Below are 27,948 nucleotides of genomic sequence, written 5' to 3'. Positions count from 1 at the left end.
TTTTGTCTTTTTGTTTGGAAAAATTCTGTTTGTCACTTAAACTAGTTTTGAGAGAGTTTGTTTTGGTTAGATTTATAATTTCTTGTGTATTTATTTTTGTTAATTAAATTTTTTTTATATGTTCAAGAAGTTCATGGTATTTTAATATTTTTTTAATGACGCATTTATTGATCGGGAATTTTATCATAACAAGGTTTGTATGTTTATTTGCTTCGTGAAGTATTTTTTTTTTGGCGCAATGTTAAAAGCCTCAAGGTGCTAGTGTAAGAATGTTTCTGACACAATGCTTTCATGGATTCAAACCTATGACGCCAAAAGTTTGACGATCTTCACTAAACTTTAATTAAATCTTGTACTTTAGTAAAAAATTTAATTCTAAGTAATGTCAACTTTAAAGAAAATAATGTTTAAGAAGTTTTGCATTATTGGTCCTAAACTTTGGGTCTATCTACTGCTGGAGTACGAATTTTTTCTTTAACAGTGTCACTTAGGAAACTTGAACTTTGACAGTGCATTTTTCGTCAATAGAAAGATTGTCATTATCATAAAAGAACTTAAACTTAATTATTGTTTTCTATTTGTATTTGTCAAGCTTATTTAAACAATAGTTTAATATTTTTTTTTTTTTCTTTAGTGTGAGAGTTATATTGACATTACAACAAGGAACTAGATTCTACAAAAAAGAAACAAAGCTTGTGGATCTTTAATTCTTTATGCCACCTCAGAAAAGAAAGAAATTAAGAATTAAGACTCATTGGCATAAGTTTCTTGGAAGTTATAATACTGCACTATTTCAAAAGGTAAGCTCTATAAAATGTTTACATTTTATACCCAATATTGGACCTGATTAAAAATTAATACAAAAATTAAAATTTTTGTCATACACTTGAATAGTACTTTTAGAAGAAAATCAGTATTAAATATTTTTTTTTTTTAATAAAAAAAGAAGAAGGTACCTGCTTTATCAAATAAAAAACAAACTAAGAATTCGGAAAAAAAATTTACTTGATAGAGCTGGAATTAGTATATTTTTTTCCTTGTTTTTTGTATGTCTTTATTTATTGTTAGGAAATTTTTCTCAAAGTTGGTTAGTTAGGCTTAAAAGTTATTTAAAAGAAGGAACTGAAACAATAAATATCAAACCGTATCTTTACTTTCTAGTAATCAAATATGTTTAGTAAATTGACATAGATTAAACTCAAACGGTCACTCTGGCGTATGTGTAATTTTTTTTATTTTAATTTTAATATTTTGTTATTTAAAAACTTTTAGTCTTTCTATCACTCACATAATAACGACACAAATTTACTGTTATATACTATTTTTTTTTACCATTAAATCAATAAAGCTTAGTGATCCTTCAATTTTTATAATATAAAGTATTTTGCTTACATCTTTGGAAATGAGTTAAAAAAAAACTTAAAAAAATTAATAACAATTTCACGAAAATTTTGCCCTTGATCAAATAAGGAGTACGATCATTCGAAAACCCAGTATTTTTCTTAATATTTATATTTTGAATATTTCTCTTTCAAATGCAATATTTTTAACAAATTAAAAAAAATGTCACATTCTTGTGCTACGTTAATTTTTTTCTATTCCATTTCATGAACTACCACAATATTCCACTGAAAAATGTTTTTCTCAGTAAAAATATGCGTGAAAAATGTAGGAAAGTCGCCTTTTAAAATGCTTATTAGTTATTATTATATACTTTACTCGCAAAAGTTGTCACTTCACAATTTAAACCAAACAAGTGTTTTTGTGCCTTTATTATTTTGCTAGCTTTTGCTAATTAATGATCGGCTATAAAATTTTCAAAGACGTACACATCAAACGAATCTTCCAAGTTTTGTAAATATGTAACAATAAGATCTACCAGAGAATAGAAATAATTAATTAACATTTTCGATACGCACAATGATAATAATGAACGATTCCTGAATAACGAAACTGTATTTTCAAGCCTACATGTAGTAACGTTTGGCGTCACAAAAGTAATAAGGAAAAAAATATTTCTCAGTAGGTACAAGATACAACCGGATTTTTTGGCCACACAGTTAATTGTTGATTTTTGTAAAGGAGACTATCATTACTCATGTTACGTTTCAGGAGTTCATAAAAACAGATTTGAACTGGAATTATCTGTTTAATGTTCACCAGAAAGATGAGTCAATTAATGGCTGTTAATCTTTTGTTAATCCAGATCATGGATCTTACTAATTATTTCTGGATAATATGTTTGAAATGTAGCATTGGCACATGAACTTGATTAGAGGAATTATTCTTCGATCATAGAAAATGATGCACTTTATTAAAAACTCTTTTAGGAGATAGACCATAACAGACAGGATCTGTTGGTTTAACGTGTTGGCTTTCAAAAATGGAATTTTATCGCAAAAAGTGTTTTAGTCTTATTAAACGAAATGGAAATGCTGTTTTTTGCAAGGAAATATTAACGTTTCTAAAAATTTAAATGAACTTTGAAAGGCGAAATAAAAATTAAAGAAAACGCTTGTGTTGTCCGTTTCCATCAACTTGGATTACAGCCAAATAGACGCCAAGGAGAAATTATTAAAATTGGGAATAATGTAAAAATTAAACAATTTCAATTGTGCCGCTGTTAACCTTATATTTCCCAAGCTACATGCTAGCATCAATTTAATTTTTGTTGATTCACCCAAAACTTAAAATTGGTAGAAAAAATTATGGGTGTGTTCTCAAGTTCGATAGTCTCTAAAATTTCTTTAAATTTTTAACTAATATTTACTCTAAAGTTAAACTTAAACACATCAATTAAAAAATGGCAGATCGACACATGATTTTATGCTTCAATTGGACTTAGCACATACATTGTTGATAATTGTTCAACTTAAAAAAAAAAAAACATTTAGTGAATATTCTGTCTTCTGCGTCACACTCAGTTTAATTTAAATTTGAATATATTCTTCTAAAGATGGATTATTTTGAATTTGTTTGCAATTAAGTTTCTTTCTTTTGTCAAAAAAAATCTTCAGTGTAAGTAAATAATTTTTAGGCAGACGATACACAAATATGAGTCATTTTTTTTTTGAATGAATGTATGTAAACAGATAAATTTTAAATACCTCAACAAATTTAGCATTTGCTAAACTGTGGGGTTTGTTTATTTAAAAGCAGTTTTTATTTATCAGTGGCTTTTAAATTATTTAGCCTCTTGACAAATTACTTAAAATTAGAAACTTTTAAAAGTTTCTTGACATATTTTTTTTAATTTCATTTATTAAAGATTAACTCATGAATTTAGATTGATCGGTAGAAATGGGAACTTATCTAATGTTGTTCTGTCTGGCCTAGTTATTTTTAGGTGATAAATAGATTAAAAGATGATATTAATAACTATTTTATCTATACTTACTGTTATTTTTTTGAAAATACAATACATAACATATACATATACACTGCCGGTCACTTGAATACGTCCACATTTTAGTTCATCTTATTTTTAGCCTAGCTTGATATTTATTGCAATGGTACATCTTTTTTACATACGTAACGAGAGAACATCTTTATGCGCTTAGCTTAGGAGAAAAAAAGTTGTCTTGGGACCTACCGTTCTTCTCACACGGTAGCTAGACAAAATCTATTCATAAAAACAAGTATATTTTTTGACTCATCTGAATAGACTCAAAAGCAAAAATGTTAATAAATGATGAGTTGCATGGGTCAGTTGGACTCAAAATTGTGTCTGTCAATAAATCTGATTGTCTATAACCTATAAGGACGAAAACGGGTCTAAAAAATCATTAGGCGCGGGAAAAATGGCGAAAATAAAAGAAGTCTTTGAATTAGGCCGAAATCAACGATGCATTGGGACAAAAATTAACAAAAGCTAAAATTTAGTATGCAGTTATTCGCGCAATATCCAAGGGTATAGAAACAACATTTACAATCGAAGTTGCTTAGCCACAACATTGGCCGATAGATGTGCAATGATCTGAACAGCATGACTTCGCGCTAAAAATTAAGCTGAAAACCGGTATGAAATGCAGTTTAACGACGGCAAAACGGGTTGTCAGAAGTGGTAAACATTTGAGAAGAACAAATCTTCACAAAAACTACCACTTTACAAACCACGAAAAGAAACTCGCCTCCAATAATAAAAAAAAACATGTCGTGAAAGTCGAATTTCCAACCGGTGATTTTACAAAGGAAAAAAATGAATTAAGTTAACCCTGAGGTCTAAATTCCTATTTGTATGAACTTCGTAGAGAGAAGGATTATTTTAAGTTGTCTGCATAACTGTGAAGGGAGTGTCATTAAGTGCAAGCTATTTTTTTCTACAAAACTTTCGATCTGCAATTTCTAACACAGTTTTTTTTACTATTGGAGGCGAGTTTCTTTTCGTGGTTTGTAAAGTGGTAGTTTTTGCGAAGATTTGTTCTTCTCAAATGTTTACCACTTCTGACAACCCGTTTTGCCGTCGTTAAACTGCATTTCATACCGGTTTTCAGCTTAATTTTTAGCGCGAAGTCATGCTGTTCAGATCATTGCACATCTATCGGCCAATGTTGTGGCTAAGCAACTTCGATTGTAAATGTTGTTTCTATACCCTTGGATATTGCGCGAATAACTGCATACTAAATTTTAGCTTTTGTTAATTTTTGTCCCAATGCATCGTTGATTTCGGCCTAATTCAAAGACTTCTTTTATTTTCGCCATTTTTCCCGCGCCTAATGATTTTTTTCGAGCCGTTTTCGTCCTTATAGGTTATAGACAATCAGATTTATTGACAGACACAATTTTGAGTCCAACTGACCCATGCAACTCATCATTTATTAACATTTTTGCTTTTGAGTCTATTCAGATGAGTCAAAAAATATACTTGTTTTTATGAATATATTTTGTCTAGCTACCGTGTGAGAAGAACGGTAGGTCCCAAGATAATTTTTTTTCTCCTAAGCTAAGCGCATAAAGATGTTCTCTCGTTACGTATGTAAAAAATATGTACCATTGCAATAAATACCAAGCCAGGCTAAAAATAAGATGAACTAAAATGTGGACGTATTCAGATGACCGGCAGTGTATATTTGGAAAACTTTGTCTTTGTTGTACAACATACAAAATCGAAAAGCAAAAAAATAGCAGTGTACGTAGACGTTTAGATTTTGCATGTTTATCTAATTAACAAAAAAAAAAAAACAATGTAGTGATTTATTCATAGTTCAACTACCGAAATCCTAAAGCGCTTATTATTTCAAGATCGATAGTTTTGGACAATTGGTGTACAATCGCTGTCTTTGACTTCGAGATGGTTTCTGCTTCAATTAAAATCACGTCTTTCTGAGATTCCTATTCCTATATTCGAGAATTTCAGTGCATCGACGGGTGCATCCGAAATCTGGCAATCTAGAATTTACTCCGTGAAAATCAAGTGTACAAAAAATGAAGCTATATGTATTTGTAAATTGTAACAAAATAATTATCTTTTTTCATTTTCATTTAGGTCTGAGCACGATACTTTTATAGGTATTCATAACAAGATGCTAATGTTAAACATAATTCTGTTTTAAAAAACCGGTCAAAAGAAAATGAGAGTTTTGTTGAATCTTGGTCAGAAGATTGTCTCACGATCGTATTAAAATGTATTTATGTTAATTTAATAACAAATTTACAGAAAGATTATATGGGAAATCGACTTCTTACTTGTTCTATTTATTGAAGTTTATGTTTTGTGGTATGGAAGAAAATTTTAATCTGAATGTCTTCCCTGAATTCATAAAAAATAATAATAAAATAAAAAAAATCCAATGTCTATAGTTAATAACTTAAATATTTCTAGTCATCATAATCGTCATACATTATGGTACCTTTTTATTAACCTTTAACACATTTTTCTTATAACTTAAAAAAACGCTATCAAATTAATCATTAAGATTAAGGATTCATAAATCAAATGAAGAATATATTTTCGTTTTGATACTAAACTTTTATAGTAATTTAAAGTTTTAAAATTCATATTTTTGCTTGTAATGAAAGATGATTTTATTTGAAAACAACCATACCTAAATTATAACATTTTTATTGTTCAAAAATATTTAGTATTCCGAGTCCATCAAATTTCATATATGTAGGTATGTTATACAAATTTTCTGACACATTCATTTCGTTCTTAGAATTCAATCAATTTAAAATCATGGTTTTCTATTGTTTTTATTATATTTTGTTGATTCATAGACACATTATTATTAGGATCAATGCAGCAGTTTAGACTGATTGTTTTAATTCATTGATGAACCATTTTTCATAATAAAAAAACAAGTTTGTTCTATCATTTTTCAAGACATAAAAATAGAATCTTATTCAATAATGCAAGAACAAAGAACACGGTTGCCGTACTAAAAACTATATTTATTGTACCTACACTAATTTTTTTTCCATTTTCATGCACTTTAGAGAAAAATAGATTTTTATTACATAATATAATTTGAAAATTACCTATTGAACTTTGGAAGTTGATTTTAGATTTAAAATTTATTTTTACCGGCAAGAATATTTTTTTAAATTTTATTTGTAACCAAACCAAACTTCAAACTTTATATTAACTTTATATTAGTGCGATTTTTAAAACTTACCTAATCTTCAATTATATAGTCTTTTTTCTTTTATTTTACTAACTAAATTGTTTTTTCTTTTCAAATGTACAATAAATCAAAACTATATTTAGGAGATAAATGCTTTGTTCTTGTCTTTGGGGTAAAATACAAAAAGTACAAAAAGAGTACCTACCTAATTAATGGCAATGAAAGAAAACAGAGCTATTATCAAACGAAATTGCACCTTCTTTCTACACAAAAATTAATAATTTGTATTTATTTTGCATCTATAATTTAAAAAAAAGCTACTATTATTAAATAATAATTTCTTACAACTGAAACAACTTTTTAACTAAAAACCAACATTATTCACAAGAGGATCACAGAATAACTTCAAGGTGGTGTTAAAAATTCAAGAACACTTCTAAACACACTTCTAAGATAAGATAAAAGGTGGGTGGGGTCCGAAAGAAGGAATTAAGAGCTTTATTGATTTTAAAAGACTTCTTTAATCGGGATTACATTCTTTTTACATACTTCTCTATTTGTTTTTAAATACTTTATAGTAAATATATTATATTAAATTTTATTTAATCTTCTTTAATACTTCTTTACACCTTCCTAAGAATGGTTTGGATTTTATTTTGTTAAAACTTTTTTTTTTAATTCATTATTGGAAAAAGAAAAGAAAAAAACAAAAACAAATTTGTAACTTTGTTAGAGTTTAGTTCTATAAAAATATTTAATAGTAAAAAATATTTTTTTTTTAAATATTAGTAGGTTATAATATAAATAATTAAAAAAAACAGTAACTGTTTCCAAAAATTTAATTTTCAAAAAAAAAAAAAAATGTTTTTGTATTCATTGTTGTTTGTTTAAATAATGTAATTTTGAAAATAAATGAAAACATTTTTTTTGTGAAAAATGGAAAATTGAGTTTTAATTCTAAGACTTTATGAGCAGTTACAAGTTTTTTTTACCATAGGTAAAGAACAGTAATACAATAAATTGAGTTCAAGTTCAATAAAGTGGTAACCGTTAATGCAAATGACATTTTTAAATAAAAATGAAGTATCCTACAACACTAATATGCTTTTCTTTGTGTCATCCCTTATTACTAATGAATCTTCTGTTAAAATAAAGATTCCAGGTCAATTTTTAATTGTAATTCCATATATTTCCATTAACCTTTTTTTCTATTTCACCATGCCGACATAAAAAAAAAACAATATTTAAGAAAACTTCTAATATAAATCGATCAATTTTAATTGAACAATATAAAAGCTTGTCATAGATAAGTCATCAAATGATTTTTTACACCATCAACTTGATGTGTGATCTGATCGTGTAACAATCTTTAAAAAATAACAAAAAACCTATAAATTACATTAACCCAGAGAGTCTTCTTTAATTAACAAGAAAAACAAAAACAAAAAAGATAGCAAACTGACAAAGACATTTCAAGTGCAAGGAATACTTATAATTTTCACCATAAATTTCAACAAAATTTGTTCTATGATTTTGATCAATAATAACAACAATCAGCAACCCCATATTTATATGGCAATAAATACATGAAAATAAAAAATTCACACACACAAACAAAAAGAGAAAATTGTAAACAAACAAACTTTATGTTGATCAATTTTTTTTTTATTTGATGCACATTTTTTTTGAAGACGATTATTGATTGGACAGATTGTAAGCAGGTTCATTTCAACCTGCCATACTCTACTCTAAGTCCAGCTTAGATACTTTTTCCTGCACTCACAGATACTTTTGTATATTTATGTACCTTTGTATTGGTTTACAACTACATATATATTTTTTTACAAACTACCCAAACATTAGAAAAGATATACTCATCATGACTGGGTTGGCGCTTTTACACTCTTGGGATACAAAAAAATTACTTTTGGCGACACAGTCGTGGCCAGAACCCAGTCGATAGTATCTTTTTCTCAGCGCCCATGTCTCGTTTATATATAAAAAGAAGGCCGATCGTTTTAAGATACTCATTCGTTAAAAGTTTTCTTAACCGTTTGGGTTAATAATTTTTTTTCTTGTTAAAATACTCTTGCTTTTCACAATTTAAATTTCCCCAGTGAAGAAAATTGAAGATTCAAGGATATTCCCTGTGAGAAGAACGAAAATAGTGAAAAGTGAAATTTAGTAAATTTTTTTTCATTTTTGAAAAAATATCTTTTCCCTCTTTCATATCCATGTGATTAAATTAAATTAAAGAATTTTTACAAAGTTAATGAAATACAAAAATAATCGCGGCACAATACTCCAGTTACAATTTCGGACATTTTTATTGAAAAAAGGATACGAAAATTCGTCTTTTAATATTTTAAGTGAGTATAGGTTTAAATTGCAATAGATCTAATGCAATTTAAGAAAGTGTCTATCTAACACCTGTTAAAGGTAATCAGTCTCTATAATTCTATTCAAATTGAGATACATTTCAATAAATTAAAAATATCTAGAGTATAAAGGTATTTTGTTTCGGAGAGAGAAAATGCAAGTAGTGATAAAATAAATCCCAATTTACGTAAACAAAGCATTTAAATATTTTTCTATGATTGTTTATTGAAATTATAGTTCATTGACAGTCAAGTGATGGATCGGTTTAGTGATGTTATGACATTTTAAATTGAATTTAAATTAAAATGAACATAACAATAACGTAGTTAGCCTATATTTTATATTAAATCTGTCAGTGTTCAATTTAAATTGCAAAGCAATTAATTGAAGACGCAATTATGTATTTAAATTATGTTCGTTTAATGGTTTTATGGAAAAAGCCAGCATTGTTAAGTACAAGTCAAGTGGTCAAAAAGTAGTTTTAAAAGATTTGTTATTTCTTTTGATGCCTAATGAAGAATACTAAAAAGGTTTTATTTTGTGTTCGTATGCCTTGCAAAATGAAAATGTCGCATAATTCGAAGGATTATTGAATTGTTTTCATTTATTGGTAGATGCAAAGATTTTTAGTAAAATTAAATAACAAATCTTCAGGAAAGAAAATGGAAAGCAAGAAATGGTATTTTATAAAAAATCATTTGAAAAGAAAAGATATTTTAAGAATAAAATTTTTACACTTGGGTGGAGAAAAAAACAATTTTATAAAGTCCTTGAAAACTAAATTTGTATTGATTTAAATGAAACTTTAAAGCTTTAAGATGCTCAAAGTTCTTTAATTCTTCCTTAGTATTTTTTGGGGAAAATTTAATTTTTGATAAGATAAAAAAAAATGCACTTACCTACGAGTTTTAATTAACAAAAAAAAAAAAATAATAACTAAGTTTTGTATTAGCTAAACAAAAAACATTATTGAAAAAATCAGGAAACCAGCTGAGTTTTTATAAAGATATAATTTTATATATGTGGATGAATAAATTCTCAATTTTTTTTTTGATAGAAAATGAAAAATTTCATATTTTAATTAAAAAAAAACTTTTAATATTGTACAAGAAATTAATTATATTATTTTATTAGCTCAAAACAATTTAAAGGATGTTTCGTAAGTCTGAAAAACGTTTTTTTGATTTTACATAATCTTACCAAATTGAATTTCAAATATTTTTTTGTTTTTATATACAATACAACTTTGTATAAAATACAATTTTTGCTATTAAATCAAATACATTTAAAAACTGTACGTCTAATTCTTAATAAGACCATGTATTAAGATTTAAAAAAAATGTATGTTCTGTGTGATATTTAAAAAAAATCTGGCGCTGTCAGGGGCGTACACTCCCTTGGGGCAAGCAGGGCGACGCCCCGGGGCCCCCGACCGACCTCAGGGCCCCCACTGAAGACAATGCAGAGAAGGAAACTGTTAGCATAAATTGAGTTACGAAGTAAATTAAAATGAGTTTGAATCACTTCGGATACAAGGGAGACAAATTATGTCATTCAGTGTAATGTATAATGTAGCCACATAATATATATTGATTTGATAAAAAGGCGCTCCAAAAGGAAATAAACTGCTTTTTTAAAAGAAAAATTATAATTTTATCTTAGGGCCCCAAAAAATATTACTTGAAAAATCTTTGCAACCACAAATAATACATTAGGGGCCCCAAAAAACCAAAAAACAACTTCAAGCCAGGGCCCTGCAGGGACCCCAAATGCCTTTACTTCAGTACTTAAAAAAAAAATTAAGTTAAAAAAAATTGTTTTTTTTTGCCCCAACATAAATACATCAGGGCACAAAACTAAATGCACAAACGGAATGCCACCGAATATTACATCAGATTAGAGGCTTCAATACCTATTAATTCTTGGCTCCAAAAAAATTATATTATATTTTAGGGGCCTCTAAGCACTTAATTTTGATAATTTTGAGGCCCCAAAAATTATTTTTCAGGGGCCCCAAAAGAAATAAACTATGTTTGATGATGGAAAATCAAATGTGTACACATTACTTTAGAACAGAGACCCCAAGAACTATCAATTCTAAGCTAAAAAAATTTTATTTTAGGGGTCTCTTAATATTTAATTTTAGTTTTTCAGGGGCCCCAAAATAAAAAAAAAATATGTCTGATGATGGAAACTCAAATATGTTTTTATTACTTCAGAACAGAGGCCTCAAGAAATATCAATTCTAAGCTTCAAAAATTTTTATTTTAGGGGCCGCTAAATATTTAATTTTGATTGCCTCAAAATGAATTTTTCAGGATCCCAACAATAAAAAAAAATTATGTTTGATGATGGAAAATCAAATATGTACATGTACATGTACATATTACTTCAGAACAGAGGCCCCAAGAACTATCAATTCTAAGCTAAAAAAAAAATTATTATAGGGGTCTCTAAATATATCATTTTAGGCAAAGTGCATTACGAACATATTAAAACATTAAAATAAACCTAAAAATGTATAAGCCATACAAAAAAATGTATGGCGTATACGTACTTTTTTTGTATCAAACGGGCCCCCAAATATGAAAGGGGCCCCAAAATTTAGTCTTGCCCCGGGGCCCCGACGACTCAACGTACGCCACTGGGCGCTGTATCAAAAATTTTAAGAAAATTGATTTTTCAAATCAAATTTTTTTTTGTATGTAAAAATTTTCAAAAATTTTTCAAAAAAAAATTGGTATGTCATCTAACTCTTTGTTCCCTAAGCAAATTTTTAATTAAAAACATCTTGAGAAAAAAAAATTATTGTTTAAGTTAGGTATAACATTGTTTTAGGAAACTTTTGAGCTAATACTTTTGAGCCTTTGGCTGCCATGTCACCCATTTTTGGTAGCCACCTTATGCAAAATTGTAGGGCCTTAAAAAGCTTTGCACTCAAAGGGTTAAAGTTAAAATCCATTTCTAAAAATCTAGAAATGCCATTGAAAACTAATGACACAAAATTTCAAACGATTGAGTAAAATGCTAAAGTCATTTACTAAGTCAAAATTAGACTGATTTTTTTTAAATTCCTAAAATGGCTTCAGCATTTTACTAAATACTTTATATCTTTGAACCAATGTGTTTTATGAAATACGTTTATCAAATTATTATTAAGATTGGGAAAGCAAATTTTCTCACAAAAAAAAAAAAAACATGTTTACATATCCCGTAGATTGCAGTTTTATAATAATCGTTTTCTTTCAGTGTTACCTTTATTAAATTTTGTAGCTCAAGGCTGAAGATAACTTGAAAAATTGAGAAATTTAACCGTCACTAATACTAAAATTTTTAGCTAAATTTTAACTTTTTGGTGGGAGAACTCATTGTGCAGTTTTCGTAATTTGATTATTGGTACAGAAAATAAAAAAATATTAAAAGATAGTTACATGCTGTAACCACTAGGAAGCAAAGGGATCAAGAATTTATTAATCAGAACGTAAAAATAAAATTTTAAGAAACTACTTTTATATAACTCGGTATTTCAATTTTTGTCTGAAAAATTTTAGCATTACGACAAATGTAACGCATTCTGTACAAAAAAATATACCTACATGTTGATTGGACATTTTTTTGACAGTATAAAATCGCTAAAAAGATTTTTTTTTGTAAACCAAAATTTTCAATTTGCATTAAAATCTCAAATGATACAATGAAACAATATTGAGTCGTCACTTTAAAATTTAAGTTAGAGCTTGTTCCAAGGAAATAGTGTTTTTTAAAGCATGCATTGTTTGAGACCGCGGCTTGCCGTCAAAAAGGATTGCTTTTATGAAGTTTGATGTTAGAAGCCCTTTCCAATTGTTGAAGAGATTTAAATGAAAATAAAAAAAAAAACATATACCTGTAAAAACATAGGTATTTCTTATTGTTTTGAATATTTTCCCATTGGGATTATAACAAAAGAAATTGGCAAAACATATTGGGTGATGCTGACAGGTGACAGTTTCTTTCAAACTCCTTTCCATTGTTCCTTTGTCTGTTCTTTTTGAAAATTAAGAAAAGAGGAGTCCCTTTTCCGAAGATTCTTTTTGATATTTAGTATTCAAACGGAAAACAGAATCAATATGAAATGTCTTACGCAAAATGCTGAACAGAAAAGCAGTAGTCTTTATTTTACCTGAACATAAAACGAATTTTCTTGCGAAACCCATACGAATTTGCGTGTTTGCCATTGTGTTTAACAACAAATGTTTTATACTTAAGATTGTCTCAATTTTTTTTTTTTGTTGGAAAATCCTAAGCAAAGTGAGAAAAGTACAAGTCAAAATACAAAACACTTAAAGCTTGAATCGCGCCTTTTTTTCAAATCAAATAATAAATGAATTTATTGATTGCAGTGTTGTTATACAACAACAGAATACAGACAATAACACTCCTCGGCTTATGGAAACGCTATATTATGAATATTTATTGACCATACGTTCAACCGGATCGCGCCGGTAAGTCTGCTGATATCTGAATCAAACCAGATAGCTTCGATTCGTTTCGATTGATCGGCTCTGAGAATGTCTCCATGTAAATAATTATTACAAAACTATTAAGACTAGACTCTTAAACGGTTAAAGTACCTTCCTACACTCGGAAATGTAAAAGCATTTGAAGATATGTATCTATATATTTTAATATTCTTAAGAGAAAAGAAAAGGAAGTCTTAAGGTCTGTTTAATATTTACAAAAAAAAATACAAATTAATTAGTCATTGTTTGGATACAACACATGACAGAGTTTCAATTTGAACATGCATCTCTGTTATAGTGGATATAATTTCTCAGGTCAAGATAATGCCCTCCTAATTAATGAAAAAGTAACTTTGCCATATTAAGAAAGTGAAGCAGTGTGGTCAGACACACTTGTTGTATCTTCTTTTTTTTTACAATAAACAAATTGATTGAAGAAATGTTCCAGAAGAAGGAGGAGAAGGTTTTTACAGCATCGTTTCTGGTTGTGGTTCAATGTAGTTACATTAAGAGAAAACCAGATGATAACTAATATTTTATTACTCATCATCATCAGTCATTTATTGATATTGGAACAACATATGGATATATCTAATAAAACATGTATAAATGTGCATTGATGGCTTCAAAAAATAAGAGAACTTTTTTTTTTTTGTTATATGATTTGAGAAATTTTTTATTTAATTGATTGCAAATCCATTTGTAGAAAGTGCGGTGGAAGGTGTTATTTAATTAAATAATTATCCATTCAATTGATTAAAACGTAGTATTTATGATCTTGAAATGGCATTCGATTAATAAAAATAAAAAAAAAAAAAATTTGTGGACAGTTTTAATAATTAAAATTAGGCTTGTTTCAATTCCGGTTCTGACTGGAAATAATTTCTTTTCGCCAGATGGAAATTTAATAAGAAACATTTTAAAGAACGTTGAATAAAATTGTTTTAAGAATTTTTTTTTTAAATTAAAGATAGATTTTGATGATGAGTATCTTTAAGTAAATTTAATGATATATGTATGTAAATATAAAAACCTGTATTTTACTTGTATGCCAATTAAATGTGTTTAATCGTTACAGAAATTAATTTCAAAGAACAAAAAAAAAAAAAAACTTAACTCGATGCTTTGAATTTGTTCTAAAAATTGTATGGCATGAAAATTTAACTTTGGAAGTGAAAAAAAAAAGATGTGAAAAAGGATTAAAAAATTAACTCTCTGTCGGCCCACGGGTGCGAATTTGGCAGGACAAAAATGAAAAGTGGTCACAGAAAAGTGTCTTTATAAGGGTGAAATTTTGGAATTGTGAATACAGTATTCGAATTCCTCGGAAAATTCTACATTAATATCATATATGATTCTTCATAAAATAGTGAGACCGAAGTTCTAGCGCCATGAAAAAGTATAAACCAAATTCGCAAAAAAGAGGTGTGCCTACAGAGGGTTAATGGAAAAGCTGATTTTTTTTTCATCAAAGGGACAAACAGAAGAATTTGGCATATTTTTTTGATAAGTAAAAATGTTTTTAGGCTTCTAGATTATGTACATATGCATACAGTTTTTTTTGTTTTGAAAAAAATCAAAAATAAAGTTTGATTTAAAATGTCTTCATTTTATTATTGGAGCCTTTTGGATAAAACTAAAACATATACCTACAATTTTAGATAATTAAAAAAAACTTCGTCCAACTTAAGTACCTACAAACGTATACATACCTATTTTTAAAGATTGTCATAAATTAGTATTCTTGAAACCTTGAAAAGCCCAAAGATGGTTAATAGAACAGTGCAAAATACTTAAAACTTAATTAAACGATGAGCAACTACTTTCTTTCAGAATGTACCAATAAACGTTATTAAATTTTTCTTTGTACTTGAAAAAAAAACATCATGCAATTTAATTGATTTGCATTTGTTATTACTTTTTCAATATATACATAAATTATGTAATCAACAATTATAAACATTTTTATTTTTATTATTATTTATGGATTTGAAATTAATTGAAATTGTAATTGACTGCAATAGTTATTTAAATCAATTGAGATCCTTACACCGAACAGTTTTATATCATAAATTAGACAATTCATATAAATTGCATATTTATAGGAGAATTTATGTGGTTCATTTAGTTTTTTTTTTTAATAATTTAATGAATAATAATAATTAACGAGTTTTTAAAGATTTTTCTTACTTTTTTAAAAACTATTCAATTTGTGTTAGATATTTTTCAATACCTATAGTCTCACCTTAAGCTTATTCCAAAATTAAGATTGTTCATGTGAATGATATTTTCTAATCCAAAGGTTTCATTCAAAAGAGGCTCCTGCTGGAAAATATCCATTTTTCTTAGGGCATCTTGTAATCCTCACGTAACTTTCATCAAAGCTGACTTTTTTGGTTCCGTATCACATGTTTCAAACATTTATAATGATGGATGCTAAATTGAATCCAATAATAATATTTTTTTTTGAAATCAAAATAATCACATCATTCGGCTTCATAATTCCAAAATAATAAAATATTGTAAAAAAAAAAACTTAAAAAATCATCGAAAATTTAAAAAGATCTCTTTTAGGTGATATACGATTGGGACCAAAAGACTTTTGACACAAAATTGTTGTTGGTATTTTTTTGGATTCATTTTTGCTCAGTAATATTTTTGATTTTTCATCACAAACCGTACCGAAAAACTTTTTTTTTTTTATAAAATGATAACTCTTTCGCGATGTTATCTACTCCACTTGCTGTTTCCATCTAAACTACCTTTTTGGCCGGAATAAAACAATTTTGCAATTTCTATGGTGCCACATTCAACAGCTTAACACTTCACACTGGTTAGGTTAGGAAAAAAGATCTTCACATCTCTGAGAATACAATAAAACTCTCAACACTAACGCACATTATTAAAGCTCTTATTCGCACAATAAGCAAAAGGCCAAAAATGATAAAATAAAAGAAAGAACGAAAAAACGTTACCTGTAAAATTTGCAAAAAGCCGGCTCAAACCAACTCGATCTCATCAACTGTTGAAACGATGAAACCACAAGAAATGTTAATTAAAGTCTATAACACCTCTTCGGGTATCGATCGCAGCTATCGTTTGTTCTGTGGTTGCTGTTGCGGTTCAAGAAATGAAGCTTAATCTGGAAATTGTTGGTTACTGACTTATAGAAATAGGAAGGGAAATAATAAGTGAAACAAATTGACACTTAACAGTTCTTGATGAATGACAATGTTATAGTTAATCATAATTTATTACCATTTGTTCTGTCAATATACTTTCTTTAGCTTTGGTGATATCAAATGAGAGCTTTTAGAAATGGTTTAAATTTTTTTTAGGAAAATTGATCTTGAAAAAAGAAATTTAAATCCATTGTTAACATTAAAATGTTTAAATACTTTCTGAAGTAGTATATTATTTCCTAAATTTCGAATTTTCAGTGAACCTACGATCATAACATTTAAGCTTGTAAAAATTAACTTTATTTGTTTACATTTACATACATATTAAGAAATTTAGTAATATATGAATAATAGATGAAGAAATTTGCTTAAACTTGAGCTGCCTAAAACTTTACAAAATCAATACATTAAATAAAGATTGCATTGAACAGAATAGAATATCTATAGATTGATGATCTCAAATGAATCAACAATCAACTAAAACAATACCATTTTAAAAATGACATATAAATGATATTGTATTGGTTTTTTTAAACTGTTCAAACAGTTTTGAAGGTTTTTTTTTTTGAAAAAGAAAATTGATTTTAATTTCAAACTATTTTACCATTTATTGCATGCATTTTATAGAAGAAAATATTTTAATGTAAAACAATCTTCAATATACATATATTCACAACTGAAAATTATAGCAAAGACTAAGACCAGTTTTCTATTTTCTGATTCTTCTATTAAGTACATTGTTGCTCATACGATATCAACTTTTATACTTAACTCGTATTTGCAGGAAGCGTCTCAGGCCATTTTCGACCCCCTCTACTTTTTACGCAAAATAAGCCAGAAGTTTTGAAACTCGCATCAGGGTCGCTAGTCAAATACACCAACCTCAGAAAATTTCAGCTTTTGAGCTAGAGTAGTTTTTACGGTAAAAGGCTTCAAAAGTCATACAAATCGTAACTGAGTGACTTAATGATAGATCATCAAAATTATGGAGCACTTTGTGGCCCGTGCTGGTAATAAAACAAACAAATCTTAGGGTTTCCATTCAGGGGGCGTAATAGCCGCCCATTTCAGATATTCTACTCACAATATTGTTGTGTTAAAAAAAAAACTTTCTTAAAAACAATCAATATGAAAGGGAAACCGACGAAGTTACGAATACCAGAGTTACGAAAAACTAGAGTTACGAATTCTAAATTTATGTTAAGCTATGACATGTGATTTTTGGGTTGGCAACAATTGCGAGGAACGATATGGAAATATGGAAATACAAACAAGAGATTAACATTTTTCTCATTGGTCAGAACTAAATGAGTAAAGCGAAAATGGGTGTTATTTAATTTTGTAAAATTTTGATTGGATAGGTATAGATATACATACATATATGGTTTTGTTTATGTGAGAAGATTGCAAAAACGTTGAAATAGAAAAAAAATATGTATACTTATGTAAGTTTGGGGGAAATAATTGAATTTAACTTCTTATTTGTCCAACTAATATTGCACCTACGTATCGATATTCTCTTATTTATGTTTCCATAATTCCATATCGTTCCTCGCAATTGTTGCCAACCCAAAAATCACATGTCATAGGTTAACATAACTTTAGAATTCGTAACTCTAGTTCTTCGTAACTCCGGTTTCGCGTAACTTTGACGGCCGTAACTCTGTCGCGCGTAACTCTGTTATTCGTAACTCCGTTACCATTTCAATATGAAAATAACAATAATTTTATTTGTTGTTCGACCTTGTTACTCAGTCTACCATTTTACAGTTACAACATTTTTTAAAAAATAAGCTCTAATGTTAAAACTTTTTGTCAAAAAAAAAAAATTAGATAAACATTATAATTCAATTTTTTAACCATTTTTAAGTTAAACCAGCATTTTGTTTCAAATCGTTGAGTTTCAATTTTAAACCTGATCTGAACCATGAAATCTATCACATAAAAAAGTTTTTTCGATTTGCCCGAAACTTAAAAAAAAAAAAAAAAAAAAAATTAAAAATTTAATACATTCACTATTTTTTTTGTCAACATAACTGGGCTTTTTAAACAAAAAAGTCTTTAATTCGAAGCATCGAAAATTAATAAAACTTTAACAAAAAATTATGAAAACGTTTTAGTATCCATTTGTTCGTGCCATAAAAATCTCAATACTAGAAGTTTTCACAGTTTCTTATATTCATAAAACACACTCGAAAAAAAACCACCTCTGTAGTACCTATCAAAAAATGTCTTAATATTAATTTTTAAAAATTGTCAAATTTTATAAGAAACACTTGCTAGGTCAGCTTTTACTAAATCTGACTGAATGTTCTTAAAAAAAAAATGATGCTGAGGGTTTTTTTTTAAGAAGCTTAAATCTAAGCTTTCATTTCAATATTTCAAATTGAAACCAAAATTATAACAATATTTACCTTTTTAATTATTTTAACACATATTTTCTTTATTTCTTCTTTTTCAGGTTATCTCTCTTAACAATAAAATTTTACTTTAAATAACTTGTGATAATTCCGGAGATGTAAATAACTCGCCCCTATAACAAAACAAAAAAACTATTGACCATAATTTTTGTATTACAAAAAAAAAAGGAACTATTACCTACAAGAAAACTTAACAAACTATTTTCAAACGAAAAGTTCCATTAAAAACTGACAAATAAAAAAACATCACTTAACAAAAAAATCTCACTCAAATCGTACAAAACTACTGACAACAACAAACAAAAAATAGACAAAATGTCACCTCCCACCAGAATATCTGTTATCTCCATCATCATCCTAACATTCCAAATCCTCTACGTCCACTCAATACCACTTCAAACGGAATTCGATCAAATTCCACCAAAAACTCTCGAAAACTCTGAGATTATTTCCAATACAGAAAACTATCATGTGATATCAACGACAACTGAGACCAAAGAAACTAATTTCCTAAGTGAACTATTATTTGATGAAGATCCAGGAAAGGAGCAATGTAATCATCCAGGACATAAGCCTGGCTTTTCAGGTTTTGATTATGCAGTGCTATTAACCATGCTTGTTATATCTTTAGGAATTGGTATGATCAATTTTTGTACATCAAAGTTTTGAGTGAAAATAATTTTTAAAATTTTAGGAGTATTTTATGGATTTTTCAAAAAATCCGGTTCGTCATCTAGTGAATTCCTTCTTGGATCAGAGATGTCAATTTTCCCAGTAACATTAAGTTTGACAACCAGCTTCATAACAGCTATTGAATTACTGGGGAATCCCTCCGAAATGTACTTCCAAGGAACGCAATTTGTTTTGATTGGTAAGTCGACTTAGGTTTGGGCAAATTATTGAGCATTTCTTCAAAAATTTCAAGAAACTATTAGAACTTTAAGTAATTCTAACTTTTCAATAGTTATTCCGATGGTCCTTGTAATTCCTGTGGCTGTGAAGATATTTTATCCGATTTACTTTAAAATGGAGCTTACAAGTTGCTACGAGTACCTGGGCATTCGATTTGGAAAAGAAATCCGTGTTCTTGGTGCGTTACTGTATGTCGTTCAGGTAAAATCGTCTAACTTAAAAGCTTTTTGATCTTTTTCTAACCTCCATTTACCTATTTCAGATGTGTTTTTACACTGCAGTAGCAGTTTTAGCACCAGCAATTGCACTTTCTAAAGCTACCGGGCTCAATACAAGAATTGCTGTTGTACTAATCTATCTTGTTTGTGTGTTTTACTCCTCTCAAGGAGGAATGAAGGCTGTTGTTATTGCTGATACATTTCAAGCTGCAGTTCTAGCTTTTTCACTGGTTTTGATAATCATTCTTGGATGTTTCTATTCAGGAGGATCTGCGTTGATCTTTGACACTGCTGCTGAAGGAAATCGTTTGGAGTTTTTCAAGTAAGTTTAACTTTGAATTAAACATAGAATTCTTTAACGTAGCCTCTTATTTCTCAAGCTTTTCACCCAATCCAACAGACCGTCATACTTTCTTCTCAGTTGTGATTGGAGGATTCTTCTACTGGACTTCATTATTTTGCACCAATCAAGCTTCAGTGCAAAAATGCATGTCATTGAAATCACCGAAATTGGCTAATTTGGCTTTGGGATTTTCAATTCTTGGTAAGTATTCACCAGTACCTTATTTTCAAGACTATTTCTAACTTTTTTTTCTCTTCACAGGTCTAGTCATAGTTTTTCTTATGAATTTCTACACAGGACTTATGGTCTATACACATTATTCAGGATGTGATCCTTTAACAGCTGGACAAATCACAGCTACAGATCAACTGTTGCCATATTACATTATGCATGTTTATGAGCATATTTACTCAGTTGCTGGTATATTTGTAGCTGGTATTTTTGCTGCAAGTTTGGGTACTGTTGCATCGGCTTTGAATTCGTTGGCTGCTGTGACTTGCGAGGATTTACTTATAAATGGACTTAATATTAAAATTTCACCTGAAAGGGGAGCTTTGTATGCCAAGTGGATGTCATTGGGGTAGGTACTTATTTTATTTAATAAACTAAGCAATTCAGGTCAAGATATAGGAAGCTAAATTTGAGACTTTCTTAACTTTTGGGCACTCAGAACCAACCAACCAGCAAAACCAAAATATTTACAATTTGAAAATCCTAAAATTTAAATCCCGGAATCCTATAATAATCAAGAAAATCCAAAATGATACCCTCTAACAAAAACTAAGAATTTAATTCAACTAAATCATAATTTGGAAATACATATCCAAAGAGCCTAAAATCACAAAATTTCGATACCCATGAAAACAAAACCTCCAGATAAACCAAATTCGGAATAATTTATTTTGTTTTCCGGATTTCGGGTTTTTTTTATTTATGCATTTATAAATTTTCCGTTTGTTTTATGAAATTTGGTCTTCTAAATAATTTGATTCAGTATTTTTAACGACAATTTATTGTATTTATGAATGACAAAATTTTTTGTCATAATCTGGAAATCATAAACTGCTAAAGTCCATATTGCAAGCACCCATGAATCCCAGGCTTTTGGTTTTTGAATTCAAAGTTTTATGATTGCCGAATAATGAGGGTTTCAATGTTTTGTGCTTCCAAGAATTTTTTTAAATTTTAGGTAGGTTATGTATATACACATTTTTTTGAAAAAAAAAAAAATCTGGAAACCCTAAATCACGAAATTCTAAAGTACGGAAATCATGTGTTTTAATTTTTGTTTGAGGTTTCTCACTTTCAAGATTAGGGATTTGATCTTTTCTTACTTTTTCTAATTTTTCTGAATTCATGACCTCATTTTATTTTTAAATTTTTGAGGCTGATCATTTTTTTCATATTTCGTTTACTCAAAACTCCGATATTTGCGTCCAAAGAAAGGACCAAATCGATTTTTATTTTTCAGGTTGGTTTTTTTTTCATTGCTTTTGGGCTTACCTACAAGATTTTCTTCAGAATTCGGGAACAGTAAAACTTCAAAAGTAATAATTTGTATGTTGAAGATTTTGAATAAATACTCTGAGGGAAAAAACAACTTAAAATCAACGAAAACCAGGTTGATTAAACTATTTTTCGGTATGATTTTGCGTTGAAGACGAAAATTTTAAAATCAAAGTAGAACATTGTTAGTTTAAAGTGGTTCGCCGTTATAAAACATCTTTAATTCAAATGAAACCCATTAACCAAAAAAGTTAGAATCAAAGATCCATATTTTGAGTGTTTTTTGGCTTTTGAAATCTTGGGGTTTCCTTAGATTTCATATATTCAAAAATCCTGTTTAGCTTATAAACAAAAACCAGTTTTTTTTTTAATATTTGGGTTTTCCTAACAATACAAATTTCCAATTTACGCTTTACGGAATTTTAAGTTTTTTTGAAGGGTGTTTCATATTTTTTTTTTTATCCCTGGAACAGTTTAGTTTATTTAATTTAAAAATTTGTAATTTAAAATTTGAAAATACAAATTCCAAAGAACCCGAAATAAAATGAAAAATCAGAAATATAGAATACACCAAGCAGAAAAATCAAAAGTGCCGAGATCCGGAAACCTTAAAAATAAATTCCGTGTTTTGAATATTTGCCTTTTATTAACGTTTTCATGCCTTTGTTTTTAAATTATCAAGGTATGAATAAAAGCCTATTTTGTGGACTCAATTGCAACTTTGTTCAGCAAAAAATTTCGAAAAAAATTAATATCACAAACTCAATAATTTTGAATGGCTAAAATTATTAAATTACAAAAATACAAAAGTCTGGATTCTGGATTCTGGCTTCTAATTTTGAATTTTTGGATTTTAAACTTTCAAGTTATTAGATTTTATGATTTTTATGTACCTTAGCTCTTCATATTGAATCCTTGTTTAACTTTAATATTTTCTTTTACAGATATGGTGCTGTATCATTCGTATTAGTATTTATTGTTGAAAAGCTGGGAGGAGTTCTTCAAGCAACACTAACTTTAAACGGTCTGATTGGTGGTGTCACTCTGGGATTGTTTCTTTTAGGAATCTTTTTCAAACAGGCCAACACTAAAGTGAGTTGAAATTTTTTGTTTGATTATTCTTTTTGTTCAATTACAAAAAGTTATATTTTTTTAAATTTTTACTTTAGGGTGCATTTTATGGTGGAATTATTTCACTCATCATTGTTGTTTTCATTGGTGTTGTTGCACAAATTGCTGATGTTGAACAACCTACATTACCACTTGCAGCTGAAGCATGTAGTTGTTTTGTGAACACCACAACTTCAGAACCAGCTGTAGTATTTTCTGAAGGCAACAGTTTTACGTGAGTCAAACGACAAATTAAATAAACAAACATTTAATTGAACAATTCTCTTTCAGATCTTTTCCACTATTCCGCATCAGTTATATGTGGTATTCCCTGTTGGGTGCTGCTTCAACTATTATTTTGGGACTTCTCATCTCTGTGATTATCAATGCCGTTCAAGAAAACCGTGTCATGCACATTACACAAAGACCATCATCAAGAAATAGAATAAGTACAATAAGCAGTAATAACATGAACAGTTTATCAACAAATTTCCCAATGACTCCTTCAATAGTGACGTCACAAAAGCTAGCATTTGAAAATCCTAGTGTGAGGATTGATGATGAATAACTTTAATTTTTTTTCTTTTTAAACAAACAAACAATCGTTACCTATTAGATATTTATTTTTAGAATTAGACAAAGACAGATTTAAAGTCCTATTCAGACAAACAAAAACTAAAATTTATTCAAAACTAATGTTATACAAAAAAAAAATAATAAAACAAAAAAATCTTTTAAAATTACAGTAATTGAGTGCATCATTTATGTTAACTGTACGAAATTTATTGTTTACCAGTGTAAAATGTTTTATGCTGAAAAGGTTTGAGTAAATAAAAGTGTTGTTGATTTTTTTTTGTTTAACAAATTAATATGTATGTGTACAAACAAAAAAAAATTATTATTGTAAATAATTTTTAATGAGATTATATCAGTATTTGCAGAATCAGTGTTTAGAATTAAGGAAATAAAAATATTATTAAATAAAAAACCAAGATTTTTAATAAAAAAAAAATAGAAATATTAAAATATATCAAATATTTCAATTTATTTTTACTTGCTATCATCATTGATGGTTTCTTGTCAAAATAAAATTTCAAGGTTTGAATAAAAATCCAAATCGCAATGATTGTGAAGTTAAAAAAAGTAGCTTTAGAATTGCAGTCTTTCAAGTGATATTGAAAATTGACAAATAAGCGAAAAATAAACAAAAGAGCTGATCACCGAACTTAATTTTTTTTAATTATACCTATCAGTAGTATATTGAATACAATTTCTATGTATTAACAAATAACTATATATGAGTAAGGCCCAATTTGTTCACACTCCATTAAATTTAAAGTCTCCATTAAAAACGGGAAATTTTAAAATTTGTATGTGATTTGACAGATTTTTTATTTTTAATGGGGCCTTTAAATATAATGGAGAGTGAATAAATTGGACCTAAGTAATGAAATTGATCAAATAAAATCACAGTTATGCCGACTTTTCACGAGTCGGTTTTAGCCGCACAATATAACGCTCGGCCAAAGTCGACTAGGATTCCTTTCTATGCATTGAACATTAGGCACCTGCGACTTACATTTACACGAGTCGAATTACTCTAAAAAGCTTCATCTCACGGCAAAAATAATTGAACTTTACGACCACCGTTCATAACAGAGCGTATCCAACCTCCGTAAAAAGAAAACATTAATATGCCATTAATTTATCCTTACAAATTTATTTTAAGTTTTAAATATTTTTAAATTCAAATTATTGAAGAAAACATGGCATTCGATCTTTTCACATTCTATGTTATGGTTTGAGTATTTACTACTCATATGATCATATCAAGTAGACGAACCCCTTTCTTCTTTCTTTTGTTTGAAATAAAGATGGCTCTCACTCTTAACAATTTTCAAAAATATTTAACGGATTGTTTTGAATGGATATTTTTATTTATCTAAGTCATATAGGTACATGTATTAAAAAACAAAAAATTTTCAAATATAAGTTATCTTTTTATAACCGACTTTAAAAAAGGAGGAGGTTATAAATTCGCATGTTTTTTTTATGTTTGTTGCCTCAGAAAAATCGAAGAATCGCAACTGTTGTTTTCCATTACAATTTGGTCAAGTTCTGACTATGTAATCCATGAGACTTCTGACCCATCAAAGTCGGGTTTTTGTTATTATTATTATCCTTCCCTACAAGCAACACTTAAGGAGTGACTTTTTGAACGAGAATAAAACCAATGTTAACTAACAAAATAAGTTTTGTTATCCACATTTTATTGCTTAACTAACCTGTTCAAAAATAAAAACAAAGTAAACGAAAAAAACCGAACTTCTTGGAAGGGGAACATGAATGAAAAAGTTTCCTTAATGTCTCTTCCAACCCCATCTTGCCCCAAACTGTATAGTCCCCTACTCATATTTAAAAGCTAGAGCTTCAGCAATAATACATTCTATAACTGCTACGATTTCCTCTTCAGATTTACACATTTAAATAGTTTAATTTAAAGTCTTTTAAAACCTTTCAAAATGTTTTATGTCTTTTCCCTCACTTCACAGAAACACAATTTAATGCTTTTTACACCTATTTTCAGATTTTAATCAGAATTGTAATAAGTCATTTCCTATTTAATACATTTGCTTTCCATTACAAATTAAAAAAAAAAAACATTTAAAATAAAAAAAAAATCTAGGTATTAAAAAAAGAATTTTTACTGAAACCAAAAATATTTTTTATTAAAAAAAATGCTAATGCAAATATAAAATATTTGCATTTAAAAAAATGTATTGCAACTAAAAATATTTGGCATTGAAATAAAATGCCAAATCAAAAAAAAATGCATTGAAAATAAAATTTGTATTGCTAATAAAAATATTTTGCATTATTTTTTAAGAAGTAAAAATTTCAGCATTAAAAAAAAATTGAATGCAAAAAATCTTTATTAAATACTTTTTTTAAATTTTAGTCGAATTTCTTACAATATACAGCTGTTTTGACCATAATATTACATCATTTGTGTGGTCAAATATTCAACATTGTAAGGTTAAAAAAAAAAACATTTTGCATTGAATTTTATTTTTAATACAGAAAATGTTGTATTTGCAATTATATCTCTTTATAACAAAATATTTTTGGTTGCAATAAAAAATATTTTTGATTTACAATATTTTTTTTAATTTCAAATGCATTTATTTTTTTAAGTGAAATTTTTACAACCCTGATTCACGCCCCAAAGAATCAAAATTCTTACAGTGTTTTGTGTGTTATATTATGGATACAAAATTATTTGTATATAATTCATATCTAAAATTTGTATTTGTTTTGTAGTCGGAAATTGTTTTGTTATTTTATGAGTGCTTGCGTTTACGAAAATACCTACTTAAAAACTTCGAAAAAAGAATTGTTTGGTTCTATAAAAAAAAAATGATACAAATAGCAAACATTTTTCTTTAATGTGTAATACACTCAATTTTATTTATTTTTTTTTATATTTAAATTCATGATGTCAATAAATATTACAATAATCACTTAAAGTCTATGAAAAATAAATAAAAAAAAATAATAAATAGAAAAATGTGTTTATAATTACATTCACTGTATTTTCTTTTAAGAAAAATAATTAAATAAATAATAAATAAATTTAACCGAAAAAGAAAATTAATAACTGTTTTCAGTTTTTTATAAGTTAAAAGTTCGTTCTGTGAACTTGATTTTTTTTTTCTTTGAATTAAATTAATAATTTCCTTAAACTAATTTTTTTTTTGTATTTACAAAGTGATTCAACGTTTTCAATACATAATAATTATTCAATTCCGTCACGTCACACTAATTTCCTCATCACTGTCTGAATTCGAGTCGTAATCATCATAATACATTTTCATAAATTCCGTATTTTGAAAATGTTGATTCAGACCCAATGCAGTATTACGATTAGCTGCTGCTGCTGCAGCAGCTCCTTCATATAAATCACTAATCATTCTTTGTCTCTGTTGTTGTTGTTGTTGCTGATGTTGTTGCTGCTGCTGTTGCTGTTGCTGGACATCAGAGGGTTCGAATTTAAATTTCCGATCCATTGATAAATGTTTTTGCATTTCAGCATTGAATTTCGCTTGAAAATCACAAACTGCTACTGCAGCAACAGCAGCCGAAGCAACAACAGCCGGTGATTGATCATGACTCATTGACGACTGAACCTTAGATAAGGGCGGAGGAGATAGTTGCAGATTTTGTGGAAATTTCCCAACAACACCGACACTATTTAGAGGGGGTGGCGATGGAATCGCCTCTGAAGAACCAGCATTTGAATGTGGTCGTTGTTGTTGAGAGATACCACCAGGTGAAAGATTTTCCGGTGACATGGGAGGCGGTGAAGCCGAAGATGCTCGATCACATTTGGCATCAGATAAATCGGGATTTGGATTATTTTTGTTGGGCAGAGTTTGATCCCGGGATCCTCCATTGGCAAGGAGTTCACGTTCTTTGGAATTTCTCCATTTCATGCGGCGATTTTGAAACCATATTTTGACCTGGAAAGATAGATAAAGGTGAAATAAATTAGTTACAAAGTAAAAAAGATTAAAATCTCTTATCTGTAAATTTAGACATTCGACGTCTTTTACCTTAAAATTTAAGGGTTTTGAGGATTTCTATATTTGGTTTTGAAATTAAGTGATCATATTTTTTTTTTATTTTTGCAGGGAATTTTTACAGAATGCCTTAAATCAAAATCCAGAAATGCTTTAATATCTAAATCTAGGAAGTCCAAAATTTGCAAAACTCAACTCAAAATTATTATGAATTAGAACAGAGTTCGGTCGAA

The 27,948-nt window shown here is 28.3% G+C and overlaps 2 protein-coding genes across 3 annotated transcripts in view; one reads left to right on the top strand and one right to left on the bottom strand.

Annotated features, from left to right (window-relative positions):
* Positions 1-58: 58 nt before the first annotated feature.
* LOC129909909 (sodium-coupled monocarboxylate transporter 1) lies at positions 59-23,737 on the top strand. 2 transcript variants are annotated; one of them, XM_055987068.1, is made up of 11 exons: positions 59-193; positions 635-800; positions 19,088-19,683; positions 19,741-19,917; positions 20,011-20,159; positions 20,221-20,498; positions 20,557-20,720; positions 20,781-21,099; positions 22,970-23,117; positions 23,195-23,370; positions 23,427-23,737. In XM_055987068.1, the coding sequence occupies exons 3-11, from the start codon at positions 19,362-19,364 to the stop codon at positions 23,701-23,703; spliced, it is 2,010 nt and encodes a 669-aa protein (XP_055843043.1). In that variant the 5' UTR covers positions 59-193; positions 635-800; positions 19,088-19,361; the 3' UTR covers positions 23,704-23,737. The 2 variants fall into 2 exon arrangements, with proteins under 2 accessions (XP_055843043.1, XP_055843044.1); XM_055987069.1 differs by lacking the exons at positions 59-193; positions 635-800 and adding an exon at positions 8,565-8,932.
* A 3,089-nt stretch (positions 23,738-26,826) lies between these two features.
* LOC129911485 (homeobox protein B-H2) overlaps positions 26,827-27,948 on the bottom strand; it is a 35,118-nt gene continuing 33,996 nt past the window's right edge. The window contains exon 5 of the mRNA XM_055989299.1: positions 26,827-27,655. Within this exon, the coding sequence (XP_055845274.1) occupies positions 26,945-27,655 (711 nt within the window). The 3' untranslated portion in view covers positions 26,827-26,944. The remainder of the gene's footprint in view (positions 27,656-27,948) is intronic.

This window comes from Episyrphus balteatus, chromosome 2, assembly GCF_945859705.1.
Source record: "Episyrphus balteatus chromosome 2, idEpiBalt1.1, whole genome shotgun sequence".
Lineage (NCBI taxonomy): Eukaryota > Metazoa > Arthropoda > Insecta > Diptera > Syrphidae > Episyrphus > Episyrphus balteatus.
Note: the sequence above shows the minus strand (reverse complement) of the source record. Positions and strands in the feature narration are given on the sequence as shown.

Coding starts and splice junctions, on each gene's coding strand:
- LOC129909909 (XM_055987068.1), top strand. CDS start 19,362: ATGTCACCTCCCACCAGAATATCTGTTATCTCCATCATCATCCTAACA. Junction 20,721..20,780: donor TTTGGGATTTTCAATTCTTG/GTAAGTATTCAC, acceptor TTCTCTTCACAG/GTCTAGTCATAGTTTTTCTT. Junction 23,371..23,426: donor TCTGAAGGCAACAGTTTTAC/GTGAGTCAAACG, acceptor ATTCTCTTTCAG/ATCTTTTCCACTATTCCGCA.